This window comes from Carassius carassius, chromosome 31 (genome assembly GCF_963082965.1).
Source record: "Carassius carassius chromosome 31, fCarCar2.1, whole genome shotgun sequence".
Classification (NCBI taxonomy): domain Eukaryota; kingdom Metazoa; phylum Chordata; class Actinopteri; order Cypriniformes; family Cyprinidae; genus Carassius; species Carassius carassius.
Genome location: NC_081785.1, coordinates 2536470 through 2555467, shown reverse-complemented (window position 1 = coordinate 2555467; position 18998 = coordinate 2536470). Strand labels below are relative to the sequence as shown.

At 36.5% G+C, this 18998-nt stretch overlaps 1 protein-coding gene and 1 long non-coding RNA gene across 2 annotated transcripts; one reads left to right on the top strand and one right to left on the bottom strand.

Annotated features, from left to right (window-relative positions):
• Positions 1-37: 37 nt before the first annotated feature.
• On the top strand, positions 38-586 carry LOC132111327 (uncharacterized). The gene is made up of 2 exons (XR_009424785.1): positions 38-433; positions 465-586. It is a non-coding gene; the product is annotated as an uncharacterized LOC132111327 (long non-coding RNA).
• LOC132111326 (tonsoku-like protein) lies at positions 466-18695 on the bottom strand. Its single transcript, XM_059518528.1, has 28 exons — positions 18468-18695; positions 17641-17736; positions 17313-17455; positions 17057-17240; positions 16802-16931; positions 15678-15849; positions 15429-15543; positions 15063-15208; positions 14753-14905; positions 14498-14623; positions 13868-14063; positions 12287-12342; positions 12108-12197; positions 11922-11994; positions 11647-11810; positions 11302-11425; positions 10458-10687; positions 9914-10379; positions 8943-9130; positions 8368-8468; positions 8133-8289; positions 7087-7165; positions 6684-6991; positions 4651-4822; positions 4298-4473; positions 3955-4028; positions 3712-3845; positions 466-1126 (listed from the first exon to the last, which is right to left on the bottom strand). The coding sequence occupies exons 1-28, from the start codon at positions 18493-18495 to the stop codon at positions 924-926; spliced, it is 4284 nt and encodes a 1427-aa protein (XP_059374511.1). The 5' UTR covers positions 18496-18695; the 3' UTR covers positions 466-923.
• Positions 18696-18998: the final 303 nt, after the last annotated feature.

Genomic DNA, 18998 nt, shown 5'->3' with positions numbered 1-18998 from the left:
AGAGAGAGAGAAAGATAGAAAAAGAGAGACACTTTGCACACTTTCTAGGCTGTATAAACTTAAAGAAGTAAGTATCATGTTTCATGTGCTTTTCCTATGCATACCGACACAAACGGCTGTGCACTCATACAAATGCATGAATGCAATAACTGGAGATTTTCACTTAATGGATTACTTTTTCAATTTGTTTCTTGGCAAACCCTATCCTGATAGCACACGTTCTTCACGGAGATGTATTTTTTATATACGAATATGTAAACAAGCACATTAACCCAGAGTTTAAGAAAGTAGTGCGAAACGTCGGCGTATGAATAACCAGGATTAATTGGTAAATTATGAGCAGTGTAAAACATGAAGCAAGATAACCCAGGGTTAACGATTTCAAGTGTGAAAAGCCCACGAGTGTTCGCTTCAGCTGGGAAAGTTGAGCAGAGTGCACTAGAGTTAATGGTATGACTATTGAGATTTTAGAGATCACAAGTTTTTATTTGTGCATATTTGTGGTATACTGTACAATCTGTTTGACACCAGTTTTCTCGCTCTCTTTTTCCTTTAATTAAATGGACAATAAATGCATGAAACTCTTGCTTTGTGACGTTTTTGCTCTTGGAGATACTTTTATAAACAGAGGATGCTTGAATTAGTATTTATTGGTCTGTTTCTTGGTCCAACACCACTGCACATTAATATCTCACGCCCATTTCAAACTCATAATTTTGCAAATAATCAGCAATAAAGACAATTTGCAGAAAGACTTAATGGGTTTGAGTCACAAGGATAAACAAATATATGGGTCCATACAAATAATTACAATAATAATAAAAAAAAAAACCACAATAACAGCACATTCTACAATTAGAAAGTATTTACAGAATTTTTTTCAAGCACTTGTCCATTAGACTAACGCTACTGCCAGAAATAGATTATTGTGAAGTCGCTGTGATGCTCAGCATGCATTTGGAGTTGCGAGAAAAGACATGCACGTGTTCTGATCTCCGTCTCCAGGTCTGCTGCAGTGCATCTTGGTCTAGTTTATTGAGTCTCTGGGAGCACAAACGCAGATCTCGGATGTGATCAGACAGACTGTCTAAACAAACATCACCCAGAGGTCCTGACACCTGACAGCCTGTTAAGAAGAACAAGAGGAACTTGAAATATGACAGGACACGGTGAGTCACATTCACAATAACACCGATCATTATCAGTTTGTTTAGATGGATGATGACACATCCAGCGATTCAAATTTTGCACTAATGAGCTTCTCAAACAGCTTTCCTGTGAGACACAGTAAGTTGCAAGATTATGATGTGACTGCATGCAGCTTATTAACTAAAACACAATGCTTAGAAAACAGTGTCAGAAATGTGTCTTCACTTTAAGTTCATTTGAAATCTACTTCATGATATGGTATTGCAACATACATTCAAACAAACATTTATTCAGACACTTTCAATATTATTCAGCAAGTAAATTACATTTGACAGCTGCAGTCGGCGGAATTTGGAAGCCAAACACTGTAGTTAAAATATTTAATATTCAGATGAAAATTTGGTTCGATTCTTGGAACTAATTCAAGCAGGATAAAATGTCATGCCTATGAGCCTGTCCTTATATTTACTCGAAGTTAAAAATGATTACACCGTATTTTAGATTTGAAAAGGTGTGCAGCATTATTTATATAATATATATCATGTGTTATATTATCCTAAAGAAATATAGGATAACATATTAAGGCTCATTATGGATTAGACTGTGTTAATTTAAAATAAACTTGCGATTAGTTGAATAATGACTTGAATGAACGACTACTAGTAACTAGAAAAACCTTACGCGAGGGGCATCCCTGTTAAAGTTTTTAAAGCATTTTATATGCGATCACAGAAAGTCTACAAAATATGTTGTCTCCCAAAAACTTTTTTTTTGTGACGTCCATATGCATCTGTATTTCTCAGATCTAAAGTAGCCTATAAAACATGTTCATAGTCTGACACTTTTCGGATGTCTGGATTCTGTTTGGGAATTAGAAAAACATAAAGAGATGGTTCAATGTATTGAATGGTAATGAATATATTCTGTAAGAATTTATATTTCAGGTTTTTACTGTGAATGTCTGACCATAACGCAGGAATTGCTCAATAATAAAACTAAAAATGATTAGGCCTACATGATGCTTCAGGACAGTTTCTTATTAATGGAATATATTTTTATATTTGTATTGCCAAAACGACTGAAGCATTGCCGCGTACAATTAAAACCGGTACAAAGCAGCATATACATTAAGAACAAAAGTTTTTCGTCTCTCTGGCAGACGTGCGTCTCTTTCAGCAGTTTCTCTATTTCTCTCTCTCTCCCTCTCAGGTGCCTGAGAAAGAAACATATTATATTGTATGTAATGCGATGTATGCCGTTGCAAAATTGCAACAGCCAAACCAACCGAGGCCTAAAACACTTTGCCTAAATTGTTCTGCAAGTTTTTGCTCAGCAGACGCACTCAATGTGAAAGAACAAGAGATTCACACCTTTATTTCAACACCCACAAGCTATGCACAACTACACCCAAACCTCAACCTTCACCAGCTGGACTGATTTCAGTCACACTACTATTGCTCGGTGTAAAATGGACATGCTTTATCTAAAATTAAAAAAGGGTGTAACATGAACCATCTAATTGCAGAACGCACATATCTGTATTAATCATTTTATATATTATTTTATATTGGAAAAAAAGCTGCAATCTGGGATTTGAACCGGTTTGAAGTTATACACCTAACAGTGCACTTTCAAGTGTTTCAACTAACATTGTAATTTACTTTTTTTTTTATTAAGTGTTCTATATCTACAGATTTTATTTTCATGTCGCAGTTTTATTGTATTATTGTAACTTATTTTGTTCAAGGTTTTTTTAGAAGTCATTTAGGTTGGCTACCTAGTGTACACATCACAATTTATTTCGCTATAGTTCTATATTGATATAGAAAATGGTAATAAAATATGTCAAGAGCTCAGAGTTAAACTGTGTCAGAACAAACTCATCTTGATTAAGAAAAACGTGGTCAGCTCAAAGTGTTTGAATAATTTGTGGTACCAAATTTTTTTATCAGTTTTACCTGTAGTCCACTGTATGAAGAAATTGTGGGTATAATATATCAGTTTACTTTATTTTTCTATTTTCACTTACATAAATGTATAGTTTCTGCCACTAAATAAAAAATAAAACAAGATAATTGCAACTTTTTCATCTCACAATTCTGACTTTTTTTTCTCAGAAATGCATGATATAAACTCACAACTGCAAGTTATAAAGCCAAAATTGGAAGTTATAAAGTCAGAATTGCACAATAACCTTGTTTAATTTATTCAGTTGAAACGGGCTTCCCTTTTGGAGCAATACAATTGGTTACTTGTCAGAAACTGAAGGACATATTCATACTAGTGACTTCTCCCATTTTTTGATCAGATGCTCAGAAAGCAATAGCACAGGTCTGAATTGTCAGTAAACCTATTATAGGGAAAGTACCTACAAATTCCCTTTGAGATTAAACTTCTTGCTCATTTAGGGCTTTGAACCTACAACCTTTCTGTTATCAGCCAAAAGCCAAACCACTGGCAGGATACAAAAGCAAAATACACAATAAAATGACAAATTAATGCATCCGAGCTGACAAGACACTGGTGATCCAATCGAAATATCACAGGAAGAAAAGAAAATACCTTGAAGATTGAGATGGGTCAAAGGTCGCTGGGCCTCCATGAGGGAGTTAAGAAGACTTTGAAGGCCGACTGAGGTCACTGAAAGGTTGCCAGACAAGTCCAAAGACACCAGAGAGGGACAAACAGGAAGACACCTAAAAATAACCAAAGTATATCGATAATATAGCTGCAAACTGAGATAAGCATATAAATGATGCTTTAAGTTTTGTAACAAATAAGTAGGACAAGAGTTGAATGATTCACCTAGCAAGCAAGAGGACACTGTGGTCCGTAAGGCCATTTCCAGACAGATTTAAGTGTGTGAGTGGACAGTCACCCTGGAACCCAAACATTTAATCAATATTATTTACATAGCAGTTGAATGATGCAGACTTTAAAACAGATTAAATGGCATCAGGGCTGGAGTTTAATTCTCCACAACCCATACTAAACATCGTCAGCACACATTTTTGACTTTGATGATTATTTCGAAAGGGATGACTGACTGACAGGCAGGAGCAGAGGTTGTATTAAACTAAAATTTTCTATTTTTTAAAAACACTGAGTCCACAGAAGTCTAAGCTGGATTAGAGGGAAGTCAGCGTACTTGTGTCAGGAGTTTAGTGAGGATCTCCATGGCAGGCTGGTCAGATGGACCTCTACAGACTGCAGACAGCTGAAGGTGTGTAAGACAGTGCATCGGTAATGTCTTCAACACAAGCTCGAAACCAGTGGAGCCCAGTGCATTATGGGAGAGACACACCGACCGCATATTCCCAGTGCCTATGAGAGCATAAAATAATAGACAGAACATAAAAAAAAAGTGAAAGTGACGTGACATACAGCCAAGTGGTGACTCATATTTAGAATTCGTGCTGTGCACTTAACACATCCAAAGTGTTGTTGAAAAATCACTAGGTCTAACCACTTCAGATCAGACGTGTCTGATGGTGCACTTACTGGCCAAAGCGTTGGCTAAGAGCAGACGGTGTTGCTGGAGGAATCGTGCAGAGAGGCCGCAGGCTTGCAGGGACAGAACGGACAGCATGGGACAGTTGGACAGAAGACTCACTAGTGCCTGTGTCCAGCCATCACCCAGAGGATTCATGCTTAAATTCAACTCCTCTAGACACTACATAGACAAAAGGAGAATATAAAGGAGACCGAAAGAAAATTCAATTAAAAAGAACAAAATTATTATGGAAACTCAAAACTCTGCATCATTATACAGTATGCATCAAAGTATATTATGCAGTACTCTTATCTTTGGACTATGATCAACAAGTAATCTGTCAGTTAACATGTTATGCTGGTGAATTTCATATGTCTTCTTTTAGTCTTGACCATTAATGCTTTCCTCATGAAACCACTGAACCGAAAAGGGAAGTAGTTCATTTCTTCTCAGAAAGCAGCAAAACTCCTGACCACATCCTGACAAGTCAGTCTCAATTATCTGATATTCTCTATTCACACTTCTATATTTAGGTGCAGATTTCTGCTGTAGACTCATGCATGCTGGGTCCAATGTGCCTTTATAGAGATCAAAAGGAAGATATGCTTGTTAAAACTCAGCTATATAAAGGCTTGATATTGAATTTTATAGCATTTCATCTAAATAAAAAAAAACTTTAAATCAATAATTTCAAATGCTACAATTTAGTATGTGGAGGATGTTTTATAAAATGTTAACAGTTATTTAAAATGTAAAAATAGGGAAAAGAGCATTTAATCTCCAATATCAATGGATTTCACCAAATATTCAAAAATTGCATTAAAAGGTCCCATGATGTGGATTATTTTCTATTTTTAAATGTTTTTTAATGTTTTCTGAGGTGTACTTACATTGTTAGTATGATTTTTACATTTAAAACTTAGAAATAAAAGGCATTTTTATATCCTGATTTTAGCCCTCTGGCTTGAACGTTCTGTTTGAAGGGGCGTGTCTTCTGGGAGACTCCCGAGTAAATGCCAACTGTTGTGATTGGCTGACATCTTTGCATTCAAAATGTGTATTACATGTATTACATACTACATCTCAAATACTTTTACTATGTTTTTTTTTTTTACCATTACAGCTGTCGAGATTAACGAATCTTGGAAGTGTTGTTTACAGCATAATTTTTTTTTAGATCTTTTCCCATCACATGCGTTTTCTCTCACAAAATGCTTACACCACAAGTAACAGCAAACACAATATCGACTTCGAATAGAGTAAGAGCTTTGTTGTGCACCATAACCACGTCATTCATTATAACGGCAGTTTGGGCAAGTGTGCAGATAAGCTATACTCGTGATGTGTGATTGACAGCGCCGAACAATATAAAGGAAAAGTTCTTTGATTGCTCTCTGTAGTTTAATCACAATTTAAATAACAGATTTGTTTCATGCTACTAAGAGAAACAATGCGAAGTTGATCGTTTAGTCACTGGCTTGATTCACTGATGCATAAACAGTATGTAGCGATTTAGAAATAAAGTCTGTGTGAACTTGAATAATTAGCTACACATCAGAAATCACTGATCACAGATCAGGCATTAATGAACACTGTTACTCACTGTTTGTGGTGGTGCTGTCGAATCCATATAGTAAAAGTCTGTTTGTAACGCCTTTGCTGACATTGCGACTGAATTATATGTAAAAAATAAACTGAATTCATTTTCTCCAAATTCTCGAGGCGGGCAAAGCAGAGAAAGGGGATGTAACCTTTCCCCTTTATGACAACATACGGGAAAGATTCCAGATCGGCCCGTCTGAACTCTTATTTTCTCAAAGGCAGAGCAGGACACCCAAGGCTTGGTTTACACCTATCAAAATTTCTAGCCACTGGGGGACCATAGACAGGCTAGGGAAACTAATATTAATGTTAAAAAACTTCGTAAAGTGAAATTTTCATATCATGGGACCTTTAAGAAAATCTCGGAAAACAAAACTGATGTAATGTCTGTCCCTAATAGAAAAACTTTTTTTTACTGGATGAATGCAAGTACACTTACAGGGAAAGCAGCTTGACTCCTCGTTTCAAACGTGTCCGAGGCTTTTCTGAGCCCCTCTCCAGTGACCTGATTGGCTGATATGTCTAAAATCCTCAGTCTGGGCATAGTGGCAGCAGCAGACATCAGCTCCGGAAGCAGGTCGTTGTTCAGACGGTTGGCAGAGAGGCGCAGCTCCGTGAGGCTGGCCTGCAGTTTGAGGGCTCGGAGGAGAGGAGTCAGAGACGCTGGAGGCAAACTGAGTCCACAGACGTTCACACAGGAGCTGCTGTCCTGCACCTCACACAGCCGAGACACACGCCGGTTCTCCTCTAACACACACATATGAAACAAACACACTTTCTAATCAATTTCACAGACTTCTTTGTGACGAGAAATACATTTAATACAACAAAGAGACACTTACCCACTGCCAGACTCTGACAGGCTTTCCTGTAGCGCTCCGGGAGAGGAGGAAGATCCCATGAACACACCTCAGCCACAACCTGGAACAGGAAGATGAAAAAAGAAAGGTTTGCCATGAAAAACAACTTAAACTTTCAGCCAGTTCAACACACAAAGACACTGATTGGCTCCAGAAGACATACAATACAGCACTCACTTTGTATAATTTTATTTTGGAGCTTGACAAACACTTTTGTTTAAAGCTTAAAAGCAGCCTGTGCTACATTGTTAATACCATGGAACAATAAAACAAAACAGGAATTTAATTTCATACTTCAAATGCATCTAGAAGTATTTACAATGTATTACTGTTTTGAGTCATTTGTTTTTATTATTATCGTGCGATTGCACTGATGCCTTACTAAATCGTGTAATTATGACTAATACTACCTTTTTGGTTTGTGTCCATCAAGTTTCTAATTATTAAAGTGATAGAATTTTTTTTTTTTTAATAATGAAGTACTTTCTGTAAAGTATTTGAATGACTACACCATACAACTCTGATTTTGGTAATATCCTTAGACTGAAAAAAAAATATTTATTTTGGTTTATTATGACATTAAAAGAAGAAACCGTAGACTAGTAAGAGATATAAACTAATTAGCAACAGGAAATAAAGGAGTTTTGTATCATTAATATATATACACATATATATATATATATACACGCACATTATTACATTATATAATATAAAACTTTAATAAATCAGGTATATGCATCAGGTTTATAAAAAAAAAAAAAAAAAAAAAAAAGTAAATCAAGGATGTAAATGTAAAACAAAGTATATCAATCACTAGACTATACATTTATGACCACCCAACCTAAAAAAAAAATTATATATATATATATATAAAATTAATTATTTTTCTGGGAAATATTTTGCTCCCACAATGTGTTTGTTTTGCTGCAATACCTCTGTAAATGACTGTAATTTTTGACTTTCATACATTAAGTAAACAAACAAAAAATAACCCTACAAAAAGTCTAAAAACACACATGACCTCTGACCTCTTCATTGGTGTGCAGCACAGCCAGTAGTGGATCGGTGGGTAAGAGCAGAGCGCCCTCTTTCTGCAGGGACAGACGCGGCAGTAATCCACACGTCTGATAGTAACGCTGAGCTGCCTGATCACACAACCACGCCACCGTACACGAGTCTGCCTCACTGCACAACATCTACAATTACATACACTCACAACTAAACACTGAACACTGTCTGATTCACACAAGAGCAGCAGCAGACCTGTGAGGAACAGGAATCAAGAAGACATTGTCCTGAACTCTGACCCTCATCCTGATCGGAGCAGGAACATGAGCTGTTCGGTTCTGGAATGATGCTGGCGCCTTTAAAACAAAAAAAACAAAGAAAAAACAATAATCATTACTCATTAAAAAGGCATTCAATAAACATAGCAGTCCATAAGTATCAAACACATTGAGTAGTATTATGCAAAAATAGATATTATCAGATTTGTTACCTCCTTTTCGACAAATTTGTTTAGTAACTGCCAAAGAATTATGACATTTTTACATTAAAGTGTTGAAAATGAAGAATACCTGCATTTTTTTCCAAAATTATAACTGAATGCTACTTGATAAATTAAACATATTACATAATCTCATTACTTTGCATCATATTTTAATACATTCTACATTTCATAATGTCAATAATTATTTTTTATATATAGCAAGCACTATACAGTATATACACCAGTGTTTTCTAACCTGTCCTGGAGGGAGAAAATAACATTTTGCATGTTATAGGATGCTAGCATGCCATTCCAAACACAGCCAATGGCATAATGAGGTCTGCATTACCATCGTCTGATGGGTAGGGGGTGCATGGTCATGGATGGGCTCAGATTCTTGGGTCATGATGGGACTCTGTGACCTGCTGACCTCCCTCCTGCCTAGATTCACCATCCCAGGCATTTGATTCATTTTCACCTGCCGCGGCTTATTAGGGCCCTTTTTCAGAGACAGACCCCTACTGGAGGAACTCTGAACTGCTATGAGAAATAGTGAACAGGCAGTTAAATAGTTTAGCAGCATTGATATCTGTCTATTAATTATATTATATTAATATCATACAAAATACAATATTTGAGGTCATACAAATGTATTCTATATTATGACATTATATTATACTATACAAAAATATCTGAAACAACAGAAACCATTTCATGAATGTTAATTTCAGTGTTAGGAAATGTTACTTTTGAAAGCGTTTCATGAAATGTGTTATATTACCATATAAATCATAATATAAGAAACTGTTATTAAAAGTTTAATGGAAATTAATGTGGTAAAAAATGTAAACCTGCTCAAAAATTGTACAAATATAAAGTTAGACATTAAATGTAGGATTTAACTTACCATTATTAATTAAAATTGCATTATTAATCATGTTGTAAGAAACTATCAATAATAATGTTGAAGGAAACTAACGTGGTAGGAACTTATGTGTGTTGCATAACTTTAACAAAAAATGTAAAGTAGCTTAAAAACTACAATAAATAAAAAAAAGTTTAGACATTAAATTTAGGATTTAATTAACCATTATCAAAAAAATTATATATACACACACACACATATATATATATATATATATATATATATATATATATACACACATATACACATATATATACACATACATACATATATACATATATATATATATACACACATAAACATACATACATGTGTGTATAGATAGATAGATAGATAGATAGATAGATAGATAGATAGATAGATAGATAGATAGATAGATAGATAGATGTCAACACCTCTAGGAGGAGCTTCAGATGAAACTGAGGAATGATTCTGATTTCTGGAAGTTATTTCACGTGGGACGTTGTGCTCAGAAACTCTCCGTCTCTTCTTGGGTTGCACATCCCTCAGGTCATCCTCCAGCCAATCATCAGCCAGATATTGGTCCTCTGGTACCAATGCTGTTCTGCTATTGGCTGACACTGCTGGCGTGCTGGTAAAGGCCGGCTCTGACAGGCTCTGAGAGAAGAGGCGAGATTTGGCACTGCCCAGATTCTGCATGGCCTTCTGATACTCCAGTCTGCCCGATTCTGACTGTGCGGGCAACACGGCCTCTCTGAACTCATATACAGAGGGCACATCCTGACTGGATGGGAGTTCCTGCGAGGACTGGACAGCTGGGGAACGTGGTCTTGACCGAACGGGACGAAGAGGACTGAATGAGCAATCCACGTCGGAATGATCCGAAGAACTGCTCTCGTTCTGAAGCAAAAACAATTCATTAAATGCATTCTTGCTTAACAATTTGAAACATTTAAATGGACAGTTAAGCAACATTACCCCATACAAAACATCTACTTCCATCCCTCGTGGCCGGCGGGCTGGGTCTGAGGTGCTCCTGTGTCCCGGAGCAGAGTTTTTTGGAGTTGGGACGGTTGGAGCGGGACAGGGAGTGATCTGCTGGCGTGAGGGCAGTGACTCCCGCAGCAGTGGTTCTGAATACTCAGCATCAAACAGCTGACTGTCCTGAAGCTCCTTCTGCTGCCGTGGACGTGCTGACACAACTGACAAATAATGCACATTTTTGAGTAATTCTTGTTCAAAATAGGAGTTTCATTCATTAGTAATTTTGTGAATGTCTCATGTGTCACCATTAACATGCAAAAATGTATATAATAAGCAATACATTTTCTGTCAGCCATTTAAGAACCATTCGTGACCCTGGACCACAAAAAAACCAGTCTTAAGTCTCAAATTTTTGAAAATTGAGATTTATAAATCATTTGAAAGCTGAATAAATAGCCTTTCCATTGATGTATGGTTTGTTAGGACAGGATAATATTTGGCAGAGATACAACTATTTGAAAATCTGCAATCTGAGGGTGAAAAAAAATTAAACATTGAGAAAATCACCTTTAAAGTTGTACAAATGAAGTTCTTCGCAATGCATTTTACAAATCCAAAAGTTTTGATATATTTACTGTAGGAAATGTACAAAATATCTTCATGGAACATGATCTTTACTCAATACCCTAATGACTTTTGGCATAAAAGAAAAATCATTATTTTTGACCCATACAAGGTTTTTTTGGCTTGGCTAAAAATATACCCCAGTGACTTAAAACTGCTTTTGTGATCCAGGGTCACATGTTGCAAAATAAATCAGTAATGTTTATCTACTCACCGTCTCCTGAAAGAGCTCTCTTGATGAGTTTTTCGGTCTCCAAACACTCCTGTTTTGTCTCTTGGTCCAGCTGTCGGCTGTAAGTCTTAAACCACTGACGCAGGGTGTCCAGGGGAGTGTGGCCCTATAAAGAAGTATGTTTGTACAAATAAGAAAATTGTGCATAGAATAAAAAAAAAGAAAGAATCAAAACTATGTTGTTCATGCGTTTATGATGATGATTTTGCCGCTTGTGGAAACCGTGATGCATTTCTTTCAAGATTCTTTTTTTTTTAAATACAAATTCAACAGATGCCACATTAAAGTTTATTGTCAATAGGTTTGTGTAGCATGTGTTTGACTGACCTTGCCATTGCGAACAGTGACCGACGCTCCTCTCTCTACCAGCAGTCGTGCAACACTGAAGTGGCCGCAGTTTAGGGTGTCATGCAGGGGTGTGACACCCTCACAGTCTCGACCTCCAGGGTCATTTATATTTGCTCCACGGTCCAGCAGTAAAGCTACAATCTCTGAAAGAAACAGATTTCAGTCTCTCCGATGAGCTACACCTATACTACATATACATATACATATATACACACACACACACACACACGTGTTAAAACTGCAGGCTGCAGTACCTTGATGACCGTAGTTACAGGCTTCATGGAGAGCAGTCCACCCGCAGTAATCTCTCAGGTTAACCGGGTGACCCTGTCAGAGAACAACAAACACATGCATCAAATACATTCTCAAGAAAGGCAAAAGCACAAATCTTTTAAAGCTATTTCACTCTTTAAAAGTGAAGTACCAAAAGCCAAACACACCTGGTCAAGCAAGTTCTGAACCTGCTTCAGGTTTCCCTCTATACAGGCCCTGTGCAGAAGCGTCTCGCCCTTCTCATTCCGTCGGTTCCACTGCACAAACAACACACAACAAACAAGATGAACAAACAATACATCAGAAGAGAATGAAGCGCAACATAAACCAGTCTCTGAGAGCTCACCCTCTGAGTCCTCCTCCTGCCCGTCACGGTCTTATCATAACCCTCCAGATCCTCATCTGCACAAACAGATCATTCACTCACTCAGACATGAACAGACATCCTGATAACATGCATGAATTAACATCTTTATTACATCCAAACAAACTGGACCAAGCCATTCTTTTTCATTATGAAAATGCTGTATTGCACACTGCATAACTTCTTAAAGGGATAGTTCACCCAAAAATCTAAATTATGTCATTAATAACATACCCTCGTGTTGTTCCAAACCCGTAAGACCTCCATTTATCTTCAGAACAGAGTTTAAGATATTTAAGATTTAGTCCAAAAGCTCTCAGTCCCTTCATTGAAGCTGTGTGTACGGTATACTGTCCATGTCCAGAAAGGTAAGAAAAACATCATCAAAGTAGTCCATGTGACATCAGAGGGTCGGTTAGAATTTTCTGAAGCATCGAAAATACATTTTGGTCCAAAAATAGCAAAAACTAGAGTTAAAAACAAAGCAGTTTGTGATATCCGGTTCGCGAACGAATCATTCGATGTAACCGGATCTTCTTGAACCAGTTCACCAAATCAAACTGAATCGTTTTGTTCGTTATCTGGTTCGGCTCAGTTCTCTCTTCACAGCAGTTCAGTCAGTGTACTGTTTGAGTAAATCAATTACTCCGGGATATTGGTTTGTTTGAACTCAGAGGGAGTGTCAGCCACATTAAAAAAGTTAACATCTTAAGTCATTTGTGGATTAATGCTTATTGGAGACGTGAACCGTTTCAAACGATTCAGTTCGATTTGGTGAACTGGTTTAAAAAGATCTGGCTACATTGAATGATTCGTTCACGAACCGGATATGACAAACTGCTTTGTTTTGAACTCTCTCTCACAACAGACATGGAAGACAAGACAATGCTGAATAAAGTCATAGTTTTTGCTATTGTATAATGTATTTTCGATGCTTCAAAATATTCTAACTGACCCTCTGATGTCACATGGACTACTCTGATGATGTTTTTCTTACCTTTCTGGACATGGACAGTATACCGTACACACAGCTTCAATGGAGGGACTGAGAGCTCTCGGACTAAATCTAAAATATCTTAAACTGTGTTCCAAAGACAAACGGAGGTCTTACTGGTTTGGAACGACATGAGGGTGAGTCATTAATGACATAATTTAGATTTTTGGGTGAACTATCCCTTTAACTGTACATATAAAATCATATAGAGCTAATAAAAAAAAAAAAAGATGAAACATTTAAACTTAAAAGATGAGAAAGATTGCCTTAGCATCTAACTGAAATAAATTGTTCAAAAGATTGTTGAAATACTAAAACTAAAACTGAAATGAAATAAATTAAAGCTTAATGAAAATGGCAAAAGCAGCCTAACACAATTACTAAAACTTAAAATAAAATGAACACTGGAAATACATGTAAAAGCCAATTCAAAATATTAATAAATACTACAAGGTAAATAACTAATACTAAAATAACACTAATACCACTACAGTACATTATCTGCATTCCAATAATCTTCATAAAATGCATTAAAACTAAACTCTGTAGGTGGTGTGTGTCTGTATTACCAGAGTCAGAGTACTCTATGTCACTGTCTTCCAGTGGTTCACTGTTCTCCACCTCCTCTTCCTCATCCTCCTCCTCACTGTCCTCCAGTCTCAGTCCATCGCTCTCACACAGTTCCATCAGCCGTGCTTCAGTGTCGTCACACTGTGAGGAGCCACAGTGCCGCTGGGCCTGCAGCCAGGCTCTCAAAACACGCCTCTGAGATCACACATTCATCTTCATTTAGCAAATAATCTCGAATTCAAAGTGACATCTCGGTTTAACTTATAGGTTCAATGACTGAGTCAAGGGACTTCCTCAAGGGCGCTATGGTTTAAATTCATGATTGAATTAAAAAAGATAGCTAAATACTGTAACAAAAGTTTTGCTCATTGTAAGTTAATGCATTGTAGTGTTGCCAAAAACATAAATATACTTATATAAAATTAAAATATAAATATAAAATTAAATAGCGTGATATTCTCTATACATCGGACATCTGCGACTCTGCTTTCTAAATTATTTATCAGCATTGTGGCTGACCACTAGCCAGCGCAACTTTTTTTTTTTACATGTAAACCTCTTCAGATCATAAAAACAGTGAGGCTCCTGCACATTAAACTACTGTATGTGTGCGCATTCTTTTAACCAACCTGTAGTTTGTTTAGTCCTGATCTCTCAGCACAGCTCAGAGCAGCGCTGAAACTCTGATCGAGCGTCTCCATAGGCTGCCCGATCTCTTCCTCACAACCAGCTATGTTCAACCACGTCAAACACTCCTGAAAAACACAAACACAAGACAATCACTGAAAAATGTTGCACAATCTCTGAAGATGATGCACAGCAGGTTTGATCCATTAACGGAGTAGTAGGCAGTGTATGAGGAGTTTCTGATCCCTGGCTGTTACCTCTTTAGGGTTGCCCACTCTCAGCTTTAGTTCTTGTCTGTACTGTTCCACGGCCCTGTGATGTTGTCGCAAATCTGTGTACGTGGCCGCCAGCGACACATGAATGACGGCTAACTCACGAGCAGGCTTCCCTAAAACCTCTGCACACACCAGCTGATGCAAAAACACATGAGGTCAAAACTTCAAATAAAGCTTACACAGAAATAAACTGAAAATAAATAAACAACCAAAATAATCAATTAGAAAGATATTTAAAATATGGATGCAATATATAAAAAATGGTTTTTGGGGGTATTGTACTACATCTTACTTGTGCTTGATAAGCTTCCAGAGCTTTGTTATAGCAGCCCACTTTACAGTACAGATCTCCCAGCTGCTCTGACAGATCCATGGCCTCGTGGGAAAACTTATCAGTCACTTCGGTCGCCGTCTGCTCCAGCTGACAGCCCCGGATCGCTGCATCAGAGACACATTCAGTCAAACACCATGTCAGTATGTCTGCTAATACTGCAACTAGAAGCCAACATTTCGAACTAAAAAAATCTCTATTACGCTCTGAGATCAGCATTAAGCCTTAAAATGAGCAGCTTTAACAGATAAACCGCTTTCAGATCTCCTGATCTGACAAAATCTGATGCGGAGCGTCTCTCAGAGTCACAGATGTTCTTCATCTCACCGTGTTTGAAATCTCTCTTGACGGCCTCACGATCAGACGGCTGCTGGGATCCCAGACAGAAGGCTTTCTTCAGAGAACGCCGAGCCGCCGCAAAGTCACCAAGATGAAGCAATATCTGAAGACATGCACAGCAAAAAATAAATACACATGTCAAGAACCATCGAAGGGGACAGGAAACAACAAACTACACCGGTAAAGGCCAGCACATGCTGATGATGATGCTGTCTGGAGATGTCGTGGGACTGTCACCTTGCCGATGCTATGGAAGCACTCGCTCTCACTGAACTTGTCTTTCATTTTGCGGGCGCATTCTTTCGACTGCTCGAAACAGCGCATGGCGCGCGAGTGCTGCCCATTGCGGAAGTGAATGCTGCCCAGGTTAAAGTTGGCACGATACAGATCCTCTAGAAGGTGGTTTTTCCTACAGGAAAAGAGGTCAGATTTTGTACCAACTTAAGTGCAGTGAAGACTTTCATATTATCTAATTAATTCTACAGTGAAATTTGGCTCTTTTATTTATGTTGAAACTCAAATAATAAAAACAAATATCATTTTGTATTTTAAAACACTCTTAACCTACTAAAAGATGTGTCCTAATAAATATATTTACATTATTCCGTTATATAAAGTTTACATAAGTTATTTAGTTATATACTTTTAGTAATCTTACATTTCAATTATTTTGAATTTCAGTGATTTTAGAAACACAACATTTCAGTTCATTGGTTGCTTGTTGGTTTACTTTAACCAGTTACCAATGTTATTTTCATGACATGAAACTGGTTAAATTACAGCATTTTTATAGCATTTATCAATTTTGGGAAAAAAAAATTGCAGCTTTAAAATTTTTGTGGAAACCATTGTAGGTTTCTCAATTTGGTTAATAAAAAGTTAAAAAGAACAGAACTGATTTGAAAGAAATCATTTGTAACATTATAAATGTCATTACTGCCACTTTTGAATAAAAGTTATATTATTGTTTTTAATCCTATCAATATGATAGTGTATCATAGTATCCACAAATAATATTAAGTGGCATAACTGTTTTAAACATTGATAATCATAAATGTTTCGTGAGCACCAAATTAGTATATCAGAATGATTTCTGAAGGATCATGTGACACTGAAGACTGGAGTAATGATGCTGAAAATTCGGCTGCACATCACAGAAATAAATTGCATTTTAAAATATATTCAAATAGAAAACAGTTTTTTTAAATTGTGATAATATTTTACAATATTACTGTTTGTAATGTATTTTTTATCTAATAAATGCCGACTTCTTTCAAAAACATAAAAAGTCTTATTTTAAAGCTTTGACCAGTAGTAAACATTGCATTTTTGTTTACAGACAAAAAAAAAAAAAACCTTACTCAGCAATGTAGATGCTCTGTCGTATGAAGTCACTGCATCGCTGCGGTTCCTTCATCCCATCATACACACAGCCCAGATTCAGCAGGAGACGGGCTTTCATCTCACTCAGCTCTCGTGAAGATACGGTACCTGATATAAAGGATACAATGTTTCCTCTTTCAGGCAAACATAGCAGATCATCATATTACATACTAGCTGTAGTATTCTAACCAGGTAAACTGTAGCATTTTATATGCATAAATTCATTCTTTAACCTTCCAGCCGCTCATCTACAATGGCTAAACTCTTCTTGAAAGCATCTTCAGCATGCTTCAAGCTGTCCCGTGAATTATCTGAATCAAAGAGGAAAAGGTATGTTCGTCCAATAGTGGCCAGTGCCCTCTGCTCCTCTGCTGCGTCATGGACAGATCGAGCCAGATTCAGATGAAGCCTCTGGTGCTGAGAGAGAAACTCTATGTGAGAATGACTCCATGTAATCACTCCGATTATAACCAACATGTACTTGCAAACCTTCAGAGCAGCTTCGATGTTCCCCAGTTCTGCATAGCATTCTCCAATCTTTCTATTGGCCACAGCGGAGCCAATCACATCGTGCAGAATCTCAGACAGCTCCAATTCCTGACGATGCTCTTCAATAGCAGAGCGATAGTCGCCTAGAAAACACATGTGCCAAGCTGATTACGATACATTCATTCAACTGATATCAACTGTCACACAATCATAGTGAAATTTCACTGAGCAACACTTCTAGGGTTTGAACCTACAGCCTTTCGGTTAGACAGCACACCTTTACCCATTAAGCCACTTTTATTTTTAAGGGCTTCACTCTCTGTTTTACCTGTTTTAGCGTAAACCTCCCCAAGCTGATTGCAAAGATTGGCTTCTTCTTTCAGGTTATTGCTGCTTTGAGCTTTACTCTTGGCCTTCTGTAATTCTGCAATCACATGAAGGAATGAATGCAACTTATACACCTATTTACATACATTTTGTATTATACATGTATAGCTAATTTTACTAAATTATACAAAATCATAGTTGTTTAAACACACTGACACAGTAAACTAAAAATATATTCACCATAATATGCAGTATTTTATGTACTAATAATATATCACTAAGATAATTTTTAAAGGATATATATGTTTGTATATATATATATATATATATATATATATATATATATATATATATATATATATATATATATATAAATAATGTAATTTACTGTGTTAATGTGTTTATTTAAACAACTAAGATGTATTATTGTTTTAGTATATTGTTCTTACATAACCTCTAAAACAACACATATTAAATAACTATATTTAATAGTAAATTATACACATATGACAAGCAATCAAAACAAAAAGAGGTTATTTTTACACACCCACACACACACATACACTTAAATAAATATATATAATTTACTATGACACACATACACACACAAAGTTATGTAAATATGATTAAACTTAACGTTACATATTAACGGAAATTATACCTGACATACACTTATGTAAACAATCAAATAAAAACATTAAAAAAAAAAACATTTGGGAGGTGTCGAGTGAAATTGAAATACACATTTTTCCTTAGTACGGATCAAAAAATAACAATAAATCAAAAAATAATATTATTTATGATGAACTTGTATAGAAAATAACTTACGCTTGATCTCTTTTGTAGACGTCATCATGTCCACTTAGCAGGATCGCTTCAGCAGATTACTGTATATATAAGCGCATCTAATGAATAACAAATACTACCTGCGCGCGAACAGCTGTAGTACTATAACAACGTCCTCACTGATCTCTTTTCAGCGGATTTAAAGCTGATCAATGCGTATGATCGCTTAAATTCATTGATGAGACGATTCTTTCAAAGTGGCGCGCCAAAGTTCACAGCACGGAAATATTGTGAGTTGCTGATTGGCTAGTGAATGTGACGCCAGCAAGCTCCCACAATGCTCTTCCTGAAAATGTCCACATCGAGAAGCCATCTTGATAAGGTTTTTTCAGTGATTTTGTTTTTTAATTAAAATCCCGTATAAGGTTAATTGGGGAAAATCGTTCTTTTGCTTTATTCTCATTAACAGTAATCCCAATGAGGTTCACTGAATATATAATGTTGTAAAATAAACAAACGAAATCTATTTGAGTAACAGGTAACTAATTACTATTAATTAAGAAGACTCGAGCG